We start from the raw sequence: 20,370 nt of genomic DNA, 5'->3' as shown, positions 1-20,370 counted from the left end.
ATTGGGACTGGCCGTGAGACGAATGGGATCTATCTGCTTGGAGAGAGTTCTCATTGGAAAGAGTCTGTGGATAAGAAGTCTTTGGTTTCTCAGTCTATGAGTTCGGTTATGCTCTGGCATAATCGGTTAGGTCATTTATCTTTTCGGTCTTTGAAGAGTTTGTTTCCTAATTTGTTTGAGTCTGTTGAGGTGTCAAATTTGAGATGTGAGAGTTGTGATCTTGCAAAACATTGTAGAACATCTTATTCCTTGAGTAATACAAGAAGTAGTAATTATTTTGATGTTGTGCACACCGATGTGCGGGGCCCGTATCACATCCCTTCTATGGGGGGGGGGGGTACAGATATTTCCTGTTGTTTTTTGATGACTATAGCCGCTTTTCTTGGGTTTACCTTATGCGTTCTCGAGATGAGGTTCCCGCTCTAACCTAGACCTTTCATTAGATGATTTTAACCCAGTTTGGGGTCAAAATCAAAATCCTCATATCTGATAATGCAAAAGAATACTTTGCCAAGCTACTGGCCTCTTATCTACTCAATCATGGGGTTATTCACCAGAGCACGTGTCCTTATACACCACAGCAGAATGGGGTTGCCGAGAAGAAGAATAGGCACATTTTGGAGGTGGCTAGAAGCATTATGTTTACCTCCAATGTGCCTATCCGTTTCTGGGGAGATGTTATCCTCACGGCAGTGTATCTCATTAAGAGGGTTCCCTCACGGGTTCTTGACATGAAGCCTCCATTTACCTTTCTATACCCAGACAGGGAATTGTTTACTGTTCCTCTTAGAAACTTTGGTTGCACCTACTTTGTTCTGATTCTTGGACCTCATCATTCCAAATTTGATCCTTAAGTCCTCCAAATGCATTTTTCTCGGTTATGCACAAACTCAAAATGGCTATTGCTGCTATGATCCTGTTTCCAGGAGGAGATTTGTCTCAATGGATGTCACTTTCTTTGAGGAGGTACCCTATTACCCTAGGGTTTCTCCTCAGGGGGAGAGTAGTGAGAATTTGGGTCTTTTTCCTCAGGGGGAGCACAGTGAGAGTGGGGTTAACTCATCTGAGGTTCCTTTACCCATTCCATTGAGTGATGAGGGTTGTAATGGTGAGGGTTGTCAGAGGGATCAGTTGTTGAAAGTCTATCACAAGTGGTGGAGGCAGGTTGATTTCGGTCATCAGCAGTTCAAGCCAGCCCCAATTTCTTTTGCGGATCTAGATCCAAGTGCTATAGTTCCCTTATCAGATCCAGGTCCCATTGGGATACCTTCCACTGTTGCTACTTCCCTTCCTTTGGATGACCTTGACCTCCCTATTGCAGTCCGAAAAGGGAAACGACGTTGCACCACATCCATAGCTCACTGCATTTCCCAGTTTCTGTCCTATGATCACCTGTCTCCCTCTTACAGGTCATTTCTCACTTCCATTGTTGATATTCCTATCCCCAAAACAGTGCAAGAAGCCTTGTCAGTTCCTGAGTGGAAAGATGCAATGATGGTTGAAATGGATGCCCTTTTGAGAAACCGGTTGGATGTAGATGGGTATTTACTGTGAAACATAATGCTGATGGTTCCATTGAAAGGTACAAAGTCTAGTTGATTGCAAAAGGATTTACTTAGACTTATGGTATAGACTACTTGGAGACTTTTTCCCCAGTAGCAAAGATGACCACTATTCGAGTCATGTTAGCTCTTGCAGCAAGTTATTCTTGGCCTTTGTTCCAGATGTACATTAAAAATGCCTTTTCTGAATGGAGACTTACAAGAAAAGTCTACATGCAATTACCCCCTGGATTTTATGATGCAGAGATAGGTAAGAAGGTTTGCCGACTGAATAAGGCATTGTATGGACTAAAGCAGTCCCCTAGAGCTTGGTTTGATAGATTCAGACTAGCCCTTGAAAAATTCGGCTATGTATAGGCCCAGTCAGACCATACATTGTTCATTCCCTTGTAGTGACAGGGAATGATAATAGTGAGATTGAGTCCCTCAAACAACTCCTTCATCAAGAGTTTGAGGTGAAAGATCTTGGTGCACTGTAATACTTTTTGGGTAGTGAGATTGTTAAATCTAAACAGGGGATCTTTATTTCTCAAAGGAAGTATGTTCTAGATTTGTTAGCGGAAACTGGAAAGTTAGGTGTCAAGCCTGCAGATACACCCATTGAACAGAATCACAAGATTATTGCAAAGGGTGGAGAGCCTCTTGAAGACAAGGCTTTGTTCCAACGGTTGGTTGGAAAACTCCTATATCTTTATCTCACACGACCAGACATTAGTTATGCAGTCAATGTTGTCGGCTAGTACATGCATTCCCCTAGAACTACTCATCTTCTTGCAGTTGAGAGAATATTAGCATACTTGAAGAGATGACCAGGTAGATGTATATTGTTCAAGAATAATGATCACATGATGGTGGAGGTCTATACAGATGTTGATTGGGCTAGGAGTGCAGATGACAGGAGGTCTACCTCTGGATATTGTGCCCTTGTAGGAGGTAACATTGTCTCTTGGAAGAGTAAGAAACAAAGTATTGTTTCTCGCTCTAGTGTCGAAGCTGAATATGGATCGATGGCTAATGGAGTGGCTGAAATCCTATGGCTGAAGTCACTATTTGAAGAGTTGGGTATTGATTATGAAAAGCCCTTGATGTTGTATTGCGATAATCAGGTGGCTATTAATATAGCTCATAATCTGGTGCAGCATGACAGAACTAAACATATCGAAGTTGATTGACATTTTGTCAGAGAAAGGGTATCATCTCAAGAAGTGTGTCTCCCGTATATCACCTCCAACATGTAGCTCGCAGATCTTCTCACCAAGGCTGTTTCAAGGAAGAAGTTAGAGGTAAACCTATGCAAGTTGGGAATGACAAATATCTATTCCCAACTTGAGGGGTAGTGTAGAGAACACTGATGTGGGCCCCATGGCTGTGGTCACCACTGTGTTCGTATGGCAACACATGTAATCTTTGTTAGTTATATCAGTGTTAGTTGGTAGTTATTTCAGATAGCTTGTTATTTCAGTTTATTATTGTTTTTATTTGCCATGTAAGCATTAATGACAATTCTGCCCTTTCCTACAATTAGTGAACATAACATAGAAATATTGAGAGGGTGGCGGCGGCAGACTCATTCAATCTGTCCCTCTTTTCCTAAACCCTTGTGTACTTCTTCTTTCTTCTTTTCTTCTTCTTCTTTCCTTCTACTTTTCTCAATCTGAAACCTTTTTGGGATTCAAGACTGATTGTAGTCTTGATCGACTACTATTATAACATAGCCCAAAAGAAAGTAGCTCTTCCCACCCCTTGTTTAGCTAAAAGGTAGCTCCTCTTGGACCACTAAAACTTAATTTGCATGTTTTGAGTGAGCTGGTAAATTTTCTTTTTTTTTTCATTCAAGAATTTCCACAAACTAACATCTTCCTGTTGCAGCCAGTTAATAGCTAATCTAGAGTCACCCCCCACTAGCAACTTCCTACTATTCAACTATTTGGCTCTTTTTATTCCTTCTAATACTACTGAAATTTCAGCTCTCAAAGAATCCCCCCAACCTATAGGCCCTAAAAACATAGCCAAAACCCAACCTTCTTCGTCCCTGAACACTCCACTTATACCTAAAGGGCCTGGGTTTCCTTCGCTACTGCCATCAAAGTTCAATTTAGTGAACCACCCCGTGTTTGAGGAGAGCAAGTTGGAACATGGGAATTAATCAACTAAGCGGACCAAGCTACTTCTTTCCAATTTCTAATGATATCTCTTGTTGAGAATCCTTCAAATAGCTTCATAGACTTGACCCAGTGAATCACCCTAACATAGATTAAGTTAATGATGGATTCTTTGTTCTTTTCTTTTTCATGGAAAGTATGTTGATTCCTTTCCTCCCACCTTGTCCAGCATATACCTGCTCTTACACATCTCCACAAGATTTTACCTATTCTTTTTAAATCCCTCGCTGAAGTAGTGATAAACAAGCTTTGCACACTTGGAGGGGTGGGCCACTTGCAACCAAAGAGAGAGAAAAACCAATACCGGATTTTTTATAGAAAATAACAGAAAACTAATAAGTGATAACAATTCTCACCATTCTTCTTACGTAAGATGCACCAGTGCGAAGATAAATACCAACTTGGCCCTTTCTTTTGAAGTAGGTCACAAGTGTTACACTTTCCTAGGATAGTTTCCTAGCAAAAAGCACCTACTCTGGGAGGAATTGGTCTACTCCAAACTTCCGAAATTAGGAAAGGAAAATCAAGGGCCGATTAGGATTGGGTTAATTCCTACTGTCCAGTCTAAAGGGGTCAACAACTACCTCCTCCGGGATCTTAAGCAAACTAGAAATAGAATCCAATTCAAAGTCTCTAAGAGCCCTTCGAAAGCCCAGGTTCCAATCAGGGGCAGAATTAGAAAAGGTTAAGAAGGTAGTAACAGGATTTTTAAACCTTGATAGAGATAACATAAAGGAAACTGCTCTTTCAAAAGTGTGTCCCCCTCCCAGAGCAAAGGTCATACCTAATAAAAGGAAGGAAGGGTGGAAGAATAGCATGAATAGACTTTTGGGGAGAATCTCTTGTGTCCCTATGTTATACCCTGTGCCCCAACATCATTTTTAGCTTTAGTGACTACACCCCACCTAACTCTATGATCCCTTTTCTTCTCCCTAGGTTCCCATATGAAATCTCTCATAAGTTTCTCTAGCACCATACACACTCCCTTAGGAATTTTAAACACATATAGAAAGTAGATCGGGAGGTTCGCCAAGGTTGCTTTGATCAAAGTTATCCTACCATCCAAAGACAGATAGTTTTTCTTCCATGAAGCAAGCCTTCTTGTGAACTTCTCAATCAACGGATTCCTAAAGCCCCTTTTGCTAGGATTATCCCCTAAGGGAAGCCCCAAATTTTCGGGCCCTTTCTTCCACCTCTACAGCACTCATATTAATGCCAATCACGCAACTCTTATCAAGGTTGACTTTGAGGTTGGCCACTTGTTCAAACACATTAATCACCCATTTCAAGTTTCTAACCCACCTAATCTCATCCCCTCCACAAAATAGAATTGTGTCATCTGTAAACTGTAAATGAGTGATCGGAACCCAACTCCTCCCAACTCTCCAACCACTTACCAAACCTCTAGAGTCTGCCCTCTCAATAATCCTCCCCAAAACTTCAGCAATCAGGGTAAATCGAAAAGGGGAAAATTTCTCCGTAATTACTGCTTGATTTTTTGAGACAACCTTTTCAGTTTCAAACAAAAGCTTCACCTTTTCTCTAGAAAGAACTTCCCCTTAGTGCTGATGCGTCCATCTAGCTTTTTGTTGTTCCCACCAAGTGTTATCCATCTTGCCAAGTCATCATCGTCTTCAAGCTTTGGCCTCTTCAACTTTTGAAGCGACCCAAATCTTTAATCAGTATCCATTTGCGCAGAGGTTGATCATTATCGACACAACTTCAGCCATTATACCAATAATCTTTAAATGAACTACTCTCAAGTCTAAGGTTTTATACAAGAGCAAAACACCACCCATCGCCTCTAGAATGGTTTTCTTCCATAGGTGAAAAGGTAAGCCCAAAAGTTTCAATTTGAATCTTCCAACAATAGGAATTGTTGTGTTAGCCAACGGACACCAGTTTTCGATCACCATAGTGCCTTCTTTTGTTTCCACTGTGGTGAATTCAACCGCTTCCTCCCCAACATCTAGCAAAGCTTTCTTTTCACTGAATGGGATTAGGATAACAGTCCCAGGATGGGGTACTACCAGCAAAATTATTTAGTTACTCTTCTTCGTGGCCACTGGGGGGTGGGGGTAGCTAATGCTAGATGGCTATTTGGCAACTTGTGGTCATATGAGCCAACCTGGTAAATTTGAATAATATGGGGTCCTTGGAAAATGGCCATTAAGAAAAGGGTAAACACATAATAATAATAGACACTATTTCACCATTTGTTATCAGTTAATTCATATGAAACAGATGTTCCAATTGTAGATGATATGTTCTTTCAGATAAACTTAACCAACATCTCTAATTCCATCTTGGTAAATCTTTACAAAGGTGGTTGTTGAGGCATATATGACCATTACATGAACGAAGTTGGGCATTTTAGCCCATCAAGCCTTCACATCCACCTACATAACCTTCTTATTTGATAAATGTTCATTAAGGAGGGGGTGAACATGGTCTTATGTCTTACTTTTCCATTCAACACTTCACATCCATCTACATAAGTATATATCAAGTTGGGCATTTTAGCCCATCAAGCCAATATTGAATTATAGTTGATGTGGAATTAACAATCACGCCATTGTCAAAAACATTACAAGTGAGTAATAAATTTCATCGTCCAAAAATATTTAACCAACACCATATTAGTCCTTATGACAATTTTTTTGGTATTTACAGTAATTACTATACATAAGAATTTAGCAAAATAAATTCAACAAATCATCCCTAGTAGATATGATATGCCTGTCCAAAAAACACCGAACACGATCTTTGTTCACCATTAAGAGAGATCAAAACAAATGCTACATCTGAAAGTATGATATTGCTTTTGCATCCACCTCCATCGGGAAGAACCAAGTTTTGTAGGTAAATTGAAGCTCCCTTTCCAAATCATTTGATACATTCCATAGAGCACCATCACCTGTGACCAATAAAAATTGATTAGCATCAATATATGAGCAGGTAAAAGTAGTTCCCAATCTTTCTTTACAACTAATACAGAGAAATGAATTAATACATAATTCAGCAAGGCACAAAATAAAGTACAATAAGCATTAACTTTCATAACCTAATACTCAGTTGTTACAAACTCATACTCAACCATCACATATCCATATCTATAATATGCTTATGCAAATCCCACCTGAGATGCTTACAAACTCATACTCATACTTAACCATCACCTTCTACACCATGTTACTCTTATGTTAAAAAAAATCCTTGAGATGATACCAGATAGTTTGTAGATGGGTTGTATCTGAAACTAGTCCATAAGATGAAAGGTTAGTTGTTTGGTATTGAAGCAAATTTAGTAGATCAGCAACTTGGGCTAGTGTGAATAAAGACATGAATGTAGGGTATGCAGGTGAAAGATCTAGTTCGGGTCCCCAACTTCCAATCTGGGTCAAGTTGCGTGACCCATTCCACAAACCCCAAACCCAATTTCCAATCCTTTACAGAAATTTCACTCCAAATCTAAAAGTTTCTCAGGTAGTTTGACTTCTCTAGCAACATTGAGCTAAACACACTCATCCCAAACACTTTTTCTATTAAATTAAAAAAAAAAAAAAAAAAACAAAAACCAATCGAAGCATTATAACGGATGTAAAAGTGATCTTTGAACATTCACTTCGTAATTGCTTCGACAACCACCAACAAGTAAATATAAGAGGGGAGACTTTACTTACATATGGTAGGGATCATCAACAACAGCCTTGGGAACCAATGTTTTTGACAGAGAGAACCATTGCAATAACTAATTTTCCTCACAGAGAGAACTGAAAACATGTATCACCAACCCATTGGGATCTCCGATTTTAAAATTTGTTCAGCCATTTCCCAGCACAAGACTTTTGTGTCATCCTGTTGTAATACAATGTCAGTGTAATTATAATTGTTCGGGATCAAATTAAATAAAATATCATTATTGTATACCAAATTGAAGTCCACATTGCTTCCTCGCGACAAACATTCCATGTACATCATCAGAAATACACCACACTCGTTGCTGTAAAAAGTAATATAAGTTTAGGAAAAACTACAAAAAAACTATCAATATCACCAATAATCCAACTATTGACTAAAGGAATTGCTTGGCAAAGACGCATACCCATTTCCACCCTGAGAAGGAGCATCTTTACAAACTTGTACATTCCAAACACCTTCTATACCTAACTGGACGAGCTGAGCTTTATAATAGTTTGCCTATACCAAATGTTATTTAGTAAATAGTATTCAAAGCACTTAGTTTGTTTGTATAGGCAAAGCAGAACACACAAAGTGTATATATGACTAGTAAATGCCAGTGGTTTCCACTTTGTATTGGCAAAAATATCTTCTGGTACATATGCTCTTTCAATAAGTGTATATATGAGTCAATGTTGCAAGATTTGTCTTGTAGGATCAATTGCTGTTTCATAACGCCACAAGTGCAATATGAAAACCTAAATATTTATTGCAAGATTGAATAGGTTGTGGCTTTATTTAAGGTACCTGAGCATAAGACAACGTAGAAAAATTTATCTGGCTCATTAGCACTGTTATGTTGTTGATGTCGCTTAATCAAGAGAGCACCACATGCATTTATGACCTATAGAACAAAAAAATAAAAGAAAATAGATTAATCTTACCTATCAAAAGAGAAATAGTATTTAAATGCATAATTAAACATACATCATCATATATATGTTCACCACTTATCAAAGAATACAGATGTATCCCACTTAAATGGCTGCTTCCATCTGCCCATACAATTTCACTACATAGTAAAATTCAGTGAGTATTGATGTATAGTAAGCTGAATTAGTTGCTAAGCAATATGTATGGACAATTTCCAAAAATATATTACAAACATACCCTGTAATAGGCCGATAAAGGAATCTCTTAACTTCTTCCAAATGAGCTTTGGATGTCTTCTTTTTTTCTTGATAGTTGCACCAAAGCAGTTTGCCATCAACACACTATAGTCATAATGAATGGTTGCTCTGAGATATACCAAATCAAACAATCCCATTGGTTTAATCTTGATTAATGCATAAGTTTAGAAACCCAAACTTACTATAGTCATAATGAATGGTTGCTTTGGATATCTTCTTTTTTTTCTAGTGACAATCTCTTCCTTGGCCTCAGCTCTATGTGATGTGGAGGGCATGCAACCAGGTGGGCGTACTTGATTCTCGCACTCATTAAACCATGCCGGTGTATGTGAGCTCTAAGCCTTGCATGTAATTCTTGGTTCTCCTTAGACAAGTGTTTAACTTGTGCCTCCAACTCACCAATTCTTGAACATAGTGATTCATAAGACGGCCTATTAGAGTCCTGACCATCACGTTCCTCTACTAAGACCTTCTCTTTGTTACTTTCTGGCAGCAATACTTCAATGATCTGATTCATTTTGCACAACATTTAGTTTCATCAAATACATTTAAGTTATTAATACTGAGTATGTGAAAGAGGTGCACAAAAACCTACCTCTGATCTAAGTTGCCAACACTTTCACCATATGTTGTCTTTCGTCTAAATGTGGAACTTGCCCACTTTGCTAACCGAGGAAATTCACTACCTGTCAACTAGGACGAACAAGGATAGATAGTGGTGTACTCAAATAACCACCCCTATGACATGAAACACAATAAAGCAATTAGTGATCTGACCATAGAAATCAATAAAACCAATAAATCTATAATATGAGGAAGAAAACTTACAATTAGTACTATAGAACAACCGCACAACCACCCGGATTTGGAATCAGGCTCTTTGATCCTTGTGAATGTTAATTCATCCAAACTCTTCACTAACTCCCTATGCACCGCATCTGCTCAATCATATTCTCCCAATTGTTGTAGGTTTTCAGCAAACCTAAACCATTTTGCATCAATGATTCGACTAGTTCTCGTAAATAAAAACTGGCCCAAGATATACAACACTAGGAGATTTGCAATATAATCATGCTCTTGTTCATCCTTCGTCAATAACTCCGATGTCTTTCATTCCACATCGGTCCAGTCCAACTTGGCCCCATTGAATAAGTCTTCATGCAGATCGGTTAGTTTAGGTGCAATATACAGATCAACAAATTTGCCTTTGTTTGGCAATCCCAATATCATAGCAACATCAGTCGGTGTCAAAGGGACATGAACATCTGCTAATATAAATGACTGACTTTTCATGTCCCACCTATGTACAAGCTCAGTTAACAATGCCTTATCATTATTGTTCACATCAAGCGTATGCAATAGATGATGAAAGGGAGTTTTCTCCATTTGCTTACGAACCCTTCGATGTGTTTGGAGTTTTAGTTTAGATACAAAGGCTAAGAAATAGGTGAGGCTATTTCTACTAAATATCTGCATTTTGGAATTCAATAATTGGCTGCATGGAAAAAGAAAGAGTAATGCATCAATCAAATATCAGACACGAAAAATGAAATTTAGACATAAAACGTAAAATGAATGACCCATTGGCTAGATCTTCAACTGGAGAAACCACCATAGAGATTATATATTCTTTTAGTTGTATAGGAAATTCCGTAGCAAATATATAAATAGACAAGTAAATGATTGCAAACAACATTACTAATCAAGCCAATGGCAATTGCATCTAAACATGCCCAAAATGTAATGCTAATCCTTTGTAGTTTGCCGATGAATAAGCACAAAGTTAACAAACATTTTTTGGGTTTCTTCAGTGGAAGAAGAAGAGGATGAATAATAAGAACAATAAGGGGGGAGGAGGAGAAGAAACCGGTCGGCTGATTTACAGGGATAGGGACGCCCGCGGTGAAAAGGGTCCACCGGCGGGTGTAAATTTGTATTTCGCCATTCGGTAATCCTTTGTATTTTTCTGTGATGAATACGCACAAAGATTCAAAGATAACTAACACTTTTGGGTTTCTTCATTGGATAATAATAATAATAAGAAGAAGAAGAAGAAGAGAGTATCTATCGGTGGCCGCAGCAGCGGTAATGGCGGCGGTGGACGGGTGGATAATCCGGAGACGGAGACACGCTGTTGGTGGTGTCAAGTTGTTTGAATAGGATAGATCGATGGTTTTGCCCAATATGCTTGGTTGGGAACTAGGCAACTTGGGGTTCGAATGGACCTAGGGCCTATTTGGCCCAATTTGACATTTTTTCTCTCTTCGAGCAAAATGTGAAAATGAAAAAACCGACTGGTTATACAAAACCGTTACCGGTTCTATGGTAGACGGTAGAACCGGTCGGTCACTACTGGGTTTGGGATATATTCGGACTAGCAAGATTGCGGGTCACGGTCTAACCGGTTCAACTAGCTGGTCCAGTCCAGTTGTATCAACATTACTGAAAAATGCTATACGGGGTTAAGCGCCACCCAAAGAACAAAGGATTTTCATGGATGTATCCCATAAGTTTAGGTATGGACTAGGATTTAAGCAAGCAACTTTATTTGCTAAATAGCTATGTACTATATTAGAGTATTGGTTCAAGGGAGAGTGTTGGAGCATTCAGACTATAATTCATATGAATTATTAGTTATTTTAGAACAAGAACAAGAATAAGGAAGAATACAAGGTTTTTGTGTGAAAGTGAGCAAAAGGGGAGCTGGGCAATTTGATTCCCCAATTTCATCATGTGATAGGAAGTTGTACCCATAACTATGTGGTTATGTCATATGAGCCCAATTATGAAATTTTGAAGTGATTGAATAACATAAGGTTTGATATTTTGATAACTTAAATCCAAGATAAATTGCTAATTTAGATGATTCATATAGAGATGTGCTAGACAAAAGGTGTTGACTTGAGGACACTCTATGCATTGTGAGCTGTGACTTTAACCCTAAAGAGGGGTTAACAATGTTTTAATCCCCATCAACCTCAATCAACAAGTTCTTCTTGTTAAATTATCTTACCTACCAAAGGTAGGAGGTACAATTATTATTGGAAAAGTTTCTAATTATAATCAGACTAATATGAGATGCCAAAACATGCAAAATTGTACAAAAGCCTTTGCCCGTCCCAACTCAAATTGTAGCAAATGTGAAATATTCATTACCAGCACTATAGAAAATATTCTTGACCAAGTAAATCCCATTTCAATTCTGTTGTCATGCTTCAGGTCCTAATGTTTACAAATGGGTCTCACGTGCCAACAACTAAGGTTGGAGGGATTGGTTTTATGATAATGTATGAAGATTTGTCTTCTGTCTATACAAACAGAAGAAGAATCTATTGCAGCTCAATCTAAATGAAGGGTTGTAATTGATGATTTAATGAAAGCCAAGAGATTGAGAGTAAAACATATGATCGTTTTTTGCAATTCTACTACTATTACAGATGCAACTGTCGAAGACATGAAGGTAGGCTGGTCTATGAAGAATTTTAAAGATTCCACTCTGAATTTACTTAAATATTTTGAGTATGTATATAATATATCTAGACTATCAAATTCATATGCCCATCTACTAACTTATAATGCTTATAAGTTCAAGAATGAAGGTTCTTATGTAAGTAGTTCTGAAGTCTCAAATAGAATTCAGACTCATTTAATATAAAGTTCACTAGTTAAACACTATGAACAAGAAAGGGTCTCAATCTTTCTAACCCATACCTCAATAGCACTGCATGCCTTGATAGCAATATTGATAAGATGTAACCAAGGTGAGCATTGGCTTAGTTTTTTGGCATAGCTTCAAATTCCATCTTCATTGCCATTGAGACCTGATGGAGGGTGATTTGGCCCGACCTCGCAGCACGGGTACACGTGAGCATGACCTTGCTCAAACAGTGACTCAGCATGACAGCGCAACGAGCGTGAACACAACTCGGAGGGAAAGTCCCACCGAGTACAGCTCGGCAACTCAGCGGGTAAACTACTTGCCGGGAGCTGCCTTACCTGCACGTCCTCCCCGGGGTTAAGGGACTTCTGGATGTCCCGAGTTTGGGACATCCTAACCTCTCTTAAGGCCCGAGCTCCCCCCAATGGACCTCGGGCCACTCCCAAGCAAGAACGCACCGATCCATCTCTGGACACCCCGAGGCATGGACACCTCGGGTCAGCCAGCTCGGCATAACCTGCTACAGGCAGCTCGTCACTCAAGAGACAGCCCAGCTCAGGGTGATCCGCGGAAGGGCAGTTCGGTATACCGCAAGAAAGCTTCCTGCTCGACCGCCCTACCCGACAAATCTGTGCATAGCAGACATGTCCCTTGTCAGATAGCGCCACGCCTGTCACCTTCAGAAAGGTGTCTCGTGCCTGACAGGCACGTACCCTGCAGCGACGGCCCCGCGCGTGCCACCTCAGCCTTGCCTATAATGGTTGTGGCAGGCTGACAGTGGCGGTTATACCTACCCTATCAGTAGTCAGAGGGCCTGAAGCAATGGAATTCGGTTATAAGGGGATCATTCTCAAGGAACAAGGTATCTTCGAATCACTTGCACAACCTTCACTCCTAGCCTTCCGTTTCCCTTATCTTCTTGCACACAGTACTGACTTAATCATCGGAGCGTTCCCGTCGAGAAACCCCCCAGGAGTTCTTCCTCTTTCCTCTCGTCTCAAGTACCTCTCAGGAGACAGGTGAGTGCCAGCTAGGAGTGACCGGATCGCGCAACATCATTTGGCGGCGTCTATGGGAATACGCTTCAAAAGGCCTTTCTCCCTAAACTTTCGCAGTTCTTTTCTTCCTTGAAAAATCCAACACACGTGGCTTCCTCTAGCAACGTCGGATGAAGCACGGAAATGGATAACTCCAGGGAACAACCCCAGCTCCCTACTGTATGTATCGGACAGTTCACCGTTCCCCTCTCGGCGGACGGAATCCCCAGCTTGAATATGCCTCTTACAGTGGCACCTGTCGTCGCCCCACTCCCTGCTACACTCGGAGCGACGTTCACCGAAACTTCGGTCGTGCCCCCGGCGGCCAGCCCGAATCAAATGGAGGACTTGATGCAATGCATGCGGGCCATGCAGGCCCAAATGCAACAGTTCCAGCAACTTCAGCTCTATCAACAGCATATGCTACACCAGGTCTCCCAGTACCAGTATCAGCAGCAGTTTCCCCAGTTGCCTCAGCCTCAGCTTCAGCAATCACAGCTTCCCCCTCGGCACCTAGTCTCACAGCAAGCTGGGTCTCGCCGACAGGAGGAGCACCCGCCTCGCCGAGGAGAGTCCCCCAAGAACCCTCCAAGGAGCTAGGCCTCCACCCACGGCAGACAAGAAAGACCAGTCGCCCCGACCTCACCACGGGCAGTTAGGTTGGGAGGACCTCAGCTCGGCAGGCCCATGTCACCTCAACCCTTGAGGCCAAGTACCCCGTTCCTAGAAAACCGATTTGAAGCCTTAGCCGCAGGTTCCAAGCAAGAGCCCTCTGTCCGAAGTCATCACCAGCGGCCTGAGCTATTTCCTACACACACCATTCCTAACAGAACAGAAGCGAGCAGCACGAATGCCGAGCCCGCCAGAAAGTAGAGACGCCGCCGCCGAGCTCGCTGGTCTGCTACCCGCGACCTACCCGAACTCAGAGGCAAAGAAGAGGTAAGCTCGGGCGAGGTCAAAGCGCCCATTCTTTCAGTCCAATCCCCCCTATCCCCCGAGCTACTGGCAGTCCCAATGCCTAAAGATTTCAAGCTCCCCCCTCTTGATAAGTATGACGGGTCTTTCGACCCAAATGATCACATAGATGTCTTCCAGTCGCAGATGCACCTAGCAAGAGCAAGTGAGTCGTGCATGTGCATGGCCTTCTCCACCACCTTTAGGGGAGTATCCCACACATGGTATCGGAACCTGATGCCCGAATCAATAAGAAGTTGGGCGTAGTTCGCGCAGGCTTTCACGTCTCACTTTGTTACCAGTAAGCGGTGCCCGCGGACTGAAGAGAACCTCCTCAACATAGTGCAAAGAGAAGGAGAATCCATCCGGGGCTATGTTAAGCAGTTCAACGATGCTTTCTTGCAGATACCGCACCTGGACCCCGCCGTGCGCCTTACAGCAGCTAAGAAAGGCGTGACGCACAAGGAGATCAAATGGCACATGGACGTCAACCAACCAGCGACTATAACTGAATTTCTTAAGCTCGCGGACAAGTTCATAGCCACCGAGGAGGAGATCAACCAAAAGGGCGAGAGTGCGCCCGAAAAGAGGAAGAGGGAAGGAGAGACTTCCAGCCAAGGGGACAGCCGAAGGAAAAAGGATGCAGCTCGGGGGGCAAAGCCAGGACAGTCGTTCCGAGCTCCTGCGGTGGACCAAACCGATTACACCCCACTGAATACGAAGCGGGCCGAAATCCTAATGGCGATCAAGGACGTTCCGTATGTGAAGCGGCCACCCCGTCTGAGGGGGAATCCCAATGAAAGAAATAAGTTTGTATTGCAGTTTTCACAAAGATCACGGTCACAGTACCGAGAGTTGTAAAAACCTCTGCGACGAGATAGAGGAGCTCATCCGTCGTGGATATTTGAGAAACTTTGTACAAAATAATAATAACAATGGTAATAGAACAGGTTGGCAAGGGGAGCACGGTAAGGATGCTCCCGAGTCCAGCAGCAGGTCATCCGAACAACTGCAGAGGCAGCCTCCGAAGGAGAGGCTAGTTCGGGGGACCATCCACATGATATTGGGAGGTTCGGTCGTTGCGGGTGGCACTTCAACAGCAGCTCGGACGTCAATTCGTGAGGCTTCCCGGGAAGAGCAGAACCCCCCGAAGTGGCCGAAGACGGGAGACCCAATTTTCTTCACAGAAGACGATGCGCGAGGGGTCCACTATCCCCACAATGATGCACTCGTAATAAAGCTAAGAATCAACGACTTCGAGGTCAAGCGCGTACTCGTTGACTCAAGCAGCTCAACCGACATCCTTTTCAAAGTTGCGTTCGACCAGCTTCAGTTGTAGAGAAGCGACCTGAAGCCTACAGACACTTCTTTGGTGGGCTTCAGCGGAGAAGTCTGTCCCCTTGGGAAAATAACAGTACCTATAGAAGTCGGCGCATGGCCTTGTGTGGTCAGTTTCAAACACGACTTCCTGGTGGTCGTGACCCCCTCCCCCTACAATGTCATAATAGGTCGACCAATCACCCATGTCCTACGGGCAGTGGTCTCTACTTACCATTTGGCTATGAAGTTCTCAACAGACTTCGGTGTGGGGGTAGTGCAGGGCGACCAGCTCGAGTCCCGCAAGTGCTATGTTGCTGCCCTGAAGGGGAAAACCAAGGTGGTCGACGACCTCAAACTGGAGCGGCCCACGGAGCAAGGCGAAGAGCGAGCCATGCCTATAGAAGAAACAGTCGCGGTCCCGACCTCAGCAGCAGACCCAGCTCGGACGCTTCAGATCGGTGCTTCCGTCCAAGAGCCCCTACGATCCGAACTGGTAAGCTTCTTACTTCAAAATTTAGATATTTTTGCATAGTCCGTGGCAGAGATGCCCAGTATAGATCCCAAACTCATAACTCACAAGGTGAATACTGATCCTGTAATTAGGCCCGTTAGACAGAAGAAACGCAACCTAGCCCCAGAGCGGTGGAAAGCGGTCGACGAGGAGGTCGAAAAGCTCTTCGCAACTGACTTCATAAGAGAAGTCCACTACGTGAGCTGGGTAGCTAACCCCGTCTTGGCAAAGAAGGCCAACGGCAAGTAGCGCATGTGCGTCGACTACACCGACCTGAACCGGGCTTGCCCAAAAGACTGCTTCCCACTCCCTAGAATCGACCGCTTGGTGGACGCGACCTCAGGGCATGAGTTGCTAAGTTTCTTGGATGCCTATTCGGGCTATAACCAAATTAAGATGGACCCGACGGACGAAGAAAAGACTGCCTTCATCACGGAATTCGGCATGTACTATTACAAGGTCATGCCCTTCGGGTTGAAAAATGTAGGGGCAACCTTTCAAAGACTTGTGAATAAGTTGTTTGCACCGATAATCAGCAGAAAAGTAGAATGCTATGTAGACGACATGGTCATCAAAACTCAATTCTCGCATGAATTAATACAAGATTTGCATTCTGTTTTCGAAATTCTGTGTAAATTTAATATGAGACTGAACCCAAACAAATGTGTATTTGGTGTGACCTCGGGCAAGTTCCTAGGATACATCATTAACCGGCGCGGCATTGAAGCCAACCCAGATAAGATTAAGGCCATTTTAGATATGAGACCACCCTGGAAGTTGAAGGAGGTTCAGAGGTTGAATGGTCGTATAGCCGCCCTGAGCCGCTTCATGTCCAAATCGGCGGACCGTTGTCTGCCGTTCTTTAAGGCAATTAAGAGCAAAGGGTTCGAATGGACCCAAGACTGCCAGCTCGCATTTGATGAGCTCAAGAAATACCTTGTTAGTGTGCCAACCTTAACCCGGCCCGAGGAGGGCGAGGTTTTAGAATTGTACCTCTCAGCGAGCGACGAAGTGGTTAGTTTGGTGCTAATAAGGGAAGTAGATCGGGTTCAACAACCCATCTATTACATTAGCAAAATATTGCAGGGTGCAGAGACGAGATACCCGGAGATAGAAAAGCTAGCATACGCACTAGTAATTGCAGCTCGGAAGCTCCACCCGTACTTCCAAGCTCATATTGTTATCGTCCTCACCGACAAACCTCTGAGGCAAGTATTACTTAAACCCAAGGTCTCTGGTTGGTTGACAAAGTGGGCCATTGAGCTCAGCGAGTACGACCTCCAGTACAAGCCGCAAACTGCCATCAAGTCCCCAAGCCGGTTGAGCACAAGGCCCCCAGCTCGGGTGAGCCCGAAGCTCCCAGGCCAGTCGAGTTCGAACCCCGTGAGGTAGCAGCCAGTGTGGCATCTCTCCTAGCTCGGCCAACCGCGAGCTGGGATGAGGAGCCCTGGATCCTTCATGTAGATTGCTCCTCGAACCAACAAGGCAGCGGAGCTGGAATAGTTCTACGCGGACCAAGCGACACGAGACTGGAGTGCGCGCTACGCTTCGAGTTCGCGGCGTCTAACAATGAAGCAGAGTATGAGGCATTGATAGCCGGACTAGCCTTAGCCAAAGAAGTAAAAGCAAAGCACATTGTTATCTGCAGCGACTCCCGACTCGTGGTCAACTAGGTCACCGGCGAGTACGAAGCTCGCGAGCCAACCATGATTGCCTACTTGACCAAAGTTAGAGAGGCCCTGCTCAACTTCTAGTCACACTTCATCAGGCAGGTACCAAGGTCAAAGAATGCTGAGGCCGACGCCCTGTCCAGACTAGCCAGCGCCAGCGACATCACCATGAGGACAGTGCACATAGAGGACTTGCCCCGACCAAGCATTCTCGGGGGGGCAGAGGAGGTCACTCCCATCGTTCAAGCTGAGCCGAGTTGGATTGACCCACTCGCGAGCTTCCTGCTACATGGGACCCTCCCTGTAGATAGACGAACGGCTGATAGATGAACGGCAGCGCCAGGCAGCCAAATACGTCATGATAGACGAACGGCCGTACAGAAGATCCTTCACGCTCCCCGATCTGCGTTGCCTGCGACCTACCGAAGCTGAGCTCGTACTCCGTGACACTCATGAGGGATTATGTGGCGGACACTTGGGGGGCAGGGCCCTCGCCCAGAAGGCACTTCAACAGGGGTATTATTGGCCAAAAATGAAAGCAGACGCTATCGAGTTCGTCAGAAAATGTGACAAATGCCAGAGACATGCCAATATTCACCATCAACCCGCTGCCGACCTCAAGTATCTCACCAGCCCGTGGCCCTTTGCACAATGGGGCATCGATCTACTCGGGCCATTCCCGCCAGCAACGGGTGGAAGGAAGTTCTTAGTAGTGGCAGTGGACTACTTTACCAAGTGGGTAGAGGCCGAACCCCTTGTAACGATCACAGCCCGAAATGTCCAAAACTTCTTTTGGAAGAACATCGTGTGCCGCTTTGGATTACCTCGGGTATTGATTTCTAACAACGGCAAGCAGTTTGAGGATATCAAGTTCCAAGACTAGTGCCAGGACATGGGAATCCGATAGAACTTTACTTCAGTCGCACACCCTCAAGCAAATGGTCAGGCCGAAGTCACGAACAGAGCCATCCTCCGTGGACTAAAGGCACGACTAGACCGAGCTAAAGGACTATGGGCAGAGGAACTACCCAGTGTTCTATGGGCCTACCGGACCACGGAGAAGACCGCCATGGGAGAAACACCCTTCAATCTCACCTACGGCACCGAAGCAGTAATTCCCGCAGAGATCGAAGTACCTACGCTACGATTAGAAGCATATAGTGATTAGACAAACGAAGATGGGCTACATACCAACCTCGATTTACTCGACGAAGTAAGGGACCCCGCATACATCAGGACAGCAGCCTACCAGCAGAGAGTAGCTCGGTACTATAACGCTAGGGTCAAGAAGCGGAATCTCCGCGTTGGTGACCTGGTCCTTCGTAAAGTTATGGTACTTGAGCCCGGCGCTGGCAAGCTCGGATCCAACTGGGAAGGTCCCTATCGAGTGAAGCGAGTGCTCGGGGAAGGAACTTACGAGCTTGAGACCCTCGAAGGGAAACAAGTACCTCGGGCATGGAATATTGTCAACCTAAGATGATACTATCTGTAAGAATTGAGTAGGCCACGAGCCACTCTCAAAGCCTAAGGGCCAAAATACCGAGCTAACATGATCTCAGCACAGCAGGACCCAGTCGCCTCTGTGGCATGGGTAGACTCCAAAAGTGGGCCACGAGCTACTCCAAAAGTGGGCCACGAGCCACTCCTCCAGCCTAAGGGCTGAAACGCCAAGCTAATGAAGGAACCTCGGCAGCATACAAAGTTAAGTTGCCCCATCAGCACGAACTATGTACTTGCAGCATCTGAGGTGCAGGCGGTTCAGGCACGAACCTTACGACAAATAGCCTGCCCTAGCATGCAAAGAGTTAAACCCATGAGGACAACTAACAGCAGGCTACCTCGGGTGTAGACAGGTCGGGCATGCGCCCTACTATATCCCTCACCCCGGCATACACAAGGCTACCCCTACTAAACAGTTCGGGGCCACGATGGCCGATTAAGGAACACCCACTTCAGAAGTTCAATACGGTAGGCTAACAGCTCGGAGTGAATGACCACTTCGACAAAATAAATTGCACAAGCTTTTGGCAAAAAGAAAAAATCTTTTCATTGCAGAAAATCCATTACATAAACTCCATTAAGGAACGTATTGGTTACGAGAGAGAAAAAGGGGGAAGATTAAGTTTACAAATACGGGAGCAAACTACTTTGGAAGCTCGTCGCCTTTGTTAGGGACCTCCTCGGGGGTAGTAACTGGGCCAGCAGCCTCTACCTCATCTTCGGCGCCCTCATCTTCAGAATCTGGATCATCTTTGGGCTAACGCACGATGTTGTCAGTGATCCGCGAAGTGGTGATGGCGCTCGTATCCAGGTCAGGATAGAGATGCCTGATCAGCCACCGACTAAGCTTGAAGTCCTTACGGTAGGCCTCCGCCATCACGTCGTCGAACCTTGAAGAATTGACGTAGTCAAGGACGGCCTGAGTCTTGGCCTCCTCGAGAGCACCCTTGAAGATTGCAGTCTTCTCTCTTATGTCTTCCTAGAGGTACTCCACTTTATGCTCCAGCTTCCCCTTTGCCTCCTTGAGGCCTTGCACCTCAAGCTTCAAGGCGTCCCGCTCAGCCTTGAGGCTGTTCACCTCAAGCCCTAAGGCCTCCTGACTGACCTAGAGACCATTCACCTCGG

The 20,370-nt window shown here is 44.1% G+C and overlaps 1 protein-coding gene across 2 annotated transcripts; it reads right to left on the bottom strand.

The window, feature by feature from the left end:
- Positions 1–6,262: 6,262 nt before the first annotated feature.
- On the bottom strand, positions 6,263–10,845 carry LOC104598301 (uncharacterized). Of its 2 annotated transcripts, XR_735347.3 has the most exons (11): positions 10,479–10,839; positions 9,424–10,090; positions 9,191–9,333; positions 8,778–9,103; positions 8,576–8,679; positions 8,393–8,477; positions 8,213–8,309; positions 7,830–7,924; positions 7,655–7,727; positions 7,408–7,582; positions 6,263–6,641 (listed from the first exon to the last, which is right to left on the bottom strand). XR_735347.3 is itself a non-coding variant. In XM_088891920.1 (10 exons), the coding sequence occupies exons 3-7, from the start codon at positions 8,868–8,870 to the stop codon at positions 7,911–7,913; spliced, it is 393 nt and encodes a 130-aa protein (XP_088748046.1). In that variant the 5' UTR covers positions 8,871–9,103; positions 9,191–9,333; positions 9,424–10,845; the 3' UTR covers positions 6,263–6,641; positions 7,408–7,582; positions 7,655–7,727; positions 7,830–7,910. The 2 variants fall into 2 exon arrangements, 1 of the variants encoding a protein (XP_088748046.1); XM_088891920.1 differs by having other exon boundaries at positions 9,424–10,845.
- Positions 10,846–20,370: the final 9,525 nt, after the last annotated feature.

Source organism: Nelumbo nucifera, chromosome 7 (assembly GCF_055504915.1).
Source record: "Nelumbo nucifera cultivar China Antique chromosome 7, China Antique-T2T, whole genome shotgun sequence".
Classification (NCBI taxonomy): Eukaryota; Viridiplantae; Streptophyta; class Magnoliopsida; order Proteales; family Nelumbonaceae; genus Nelumbo; species Nelumbo nucifera.
Note: the sequence above shows the minus strand (reverse complement) of the source record. Positions and strands in the feature narration are given on the sequence as shown.

Coding starts and splice junctions, on each gene's coding strand:
- LOC104598301 (XM_088891920.1), bottom strand. CDS start 8,870: ATGCCCTCCACATCACATAGAGCTGAGGCCAAGGAAGAGATTGTCACT. Junction 8,478..8,575: donor CTTTATCGGCCTATTACAGG/GTATGTTTGTAA, acceptor TTTACTATGTAG/TGAAATTGTATGGGCAGATG. Junction 8,310..8,392: donor GTGAACATATATATGATGAT/GTATGTTTAATT, acceptor TTTGTTCTATAG/GTCATAAATGCATGTGGTGC.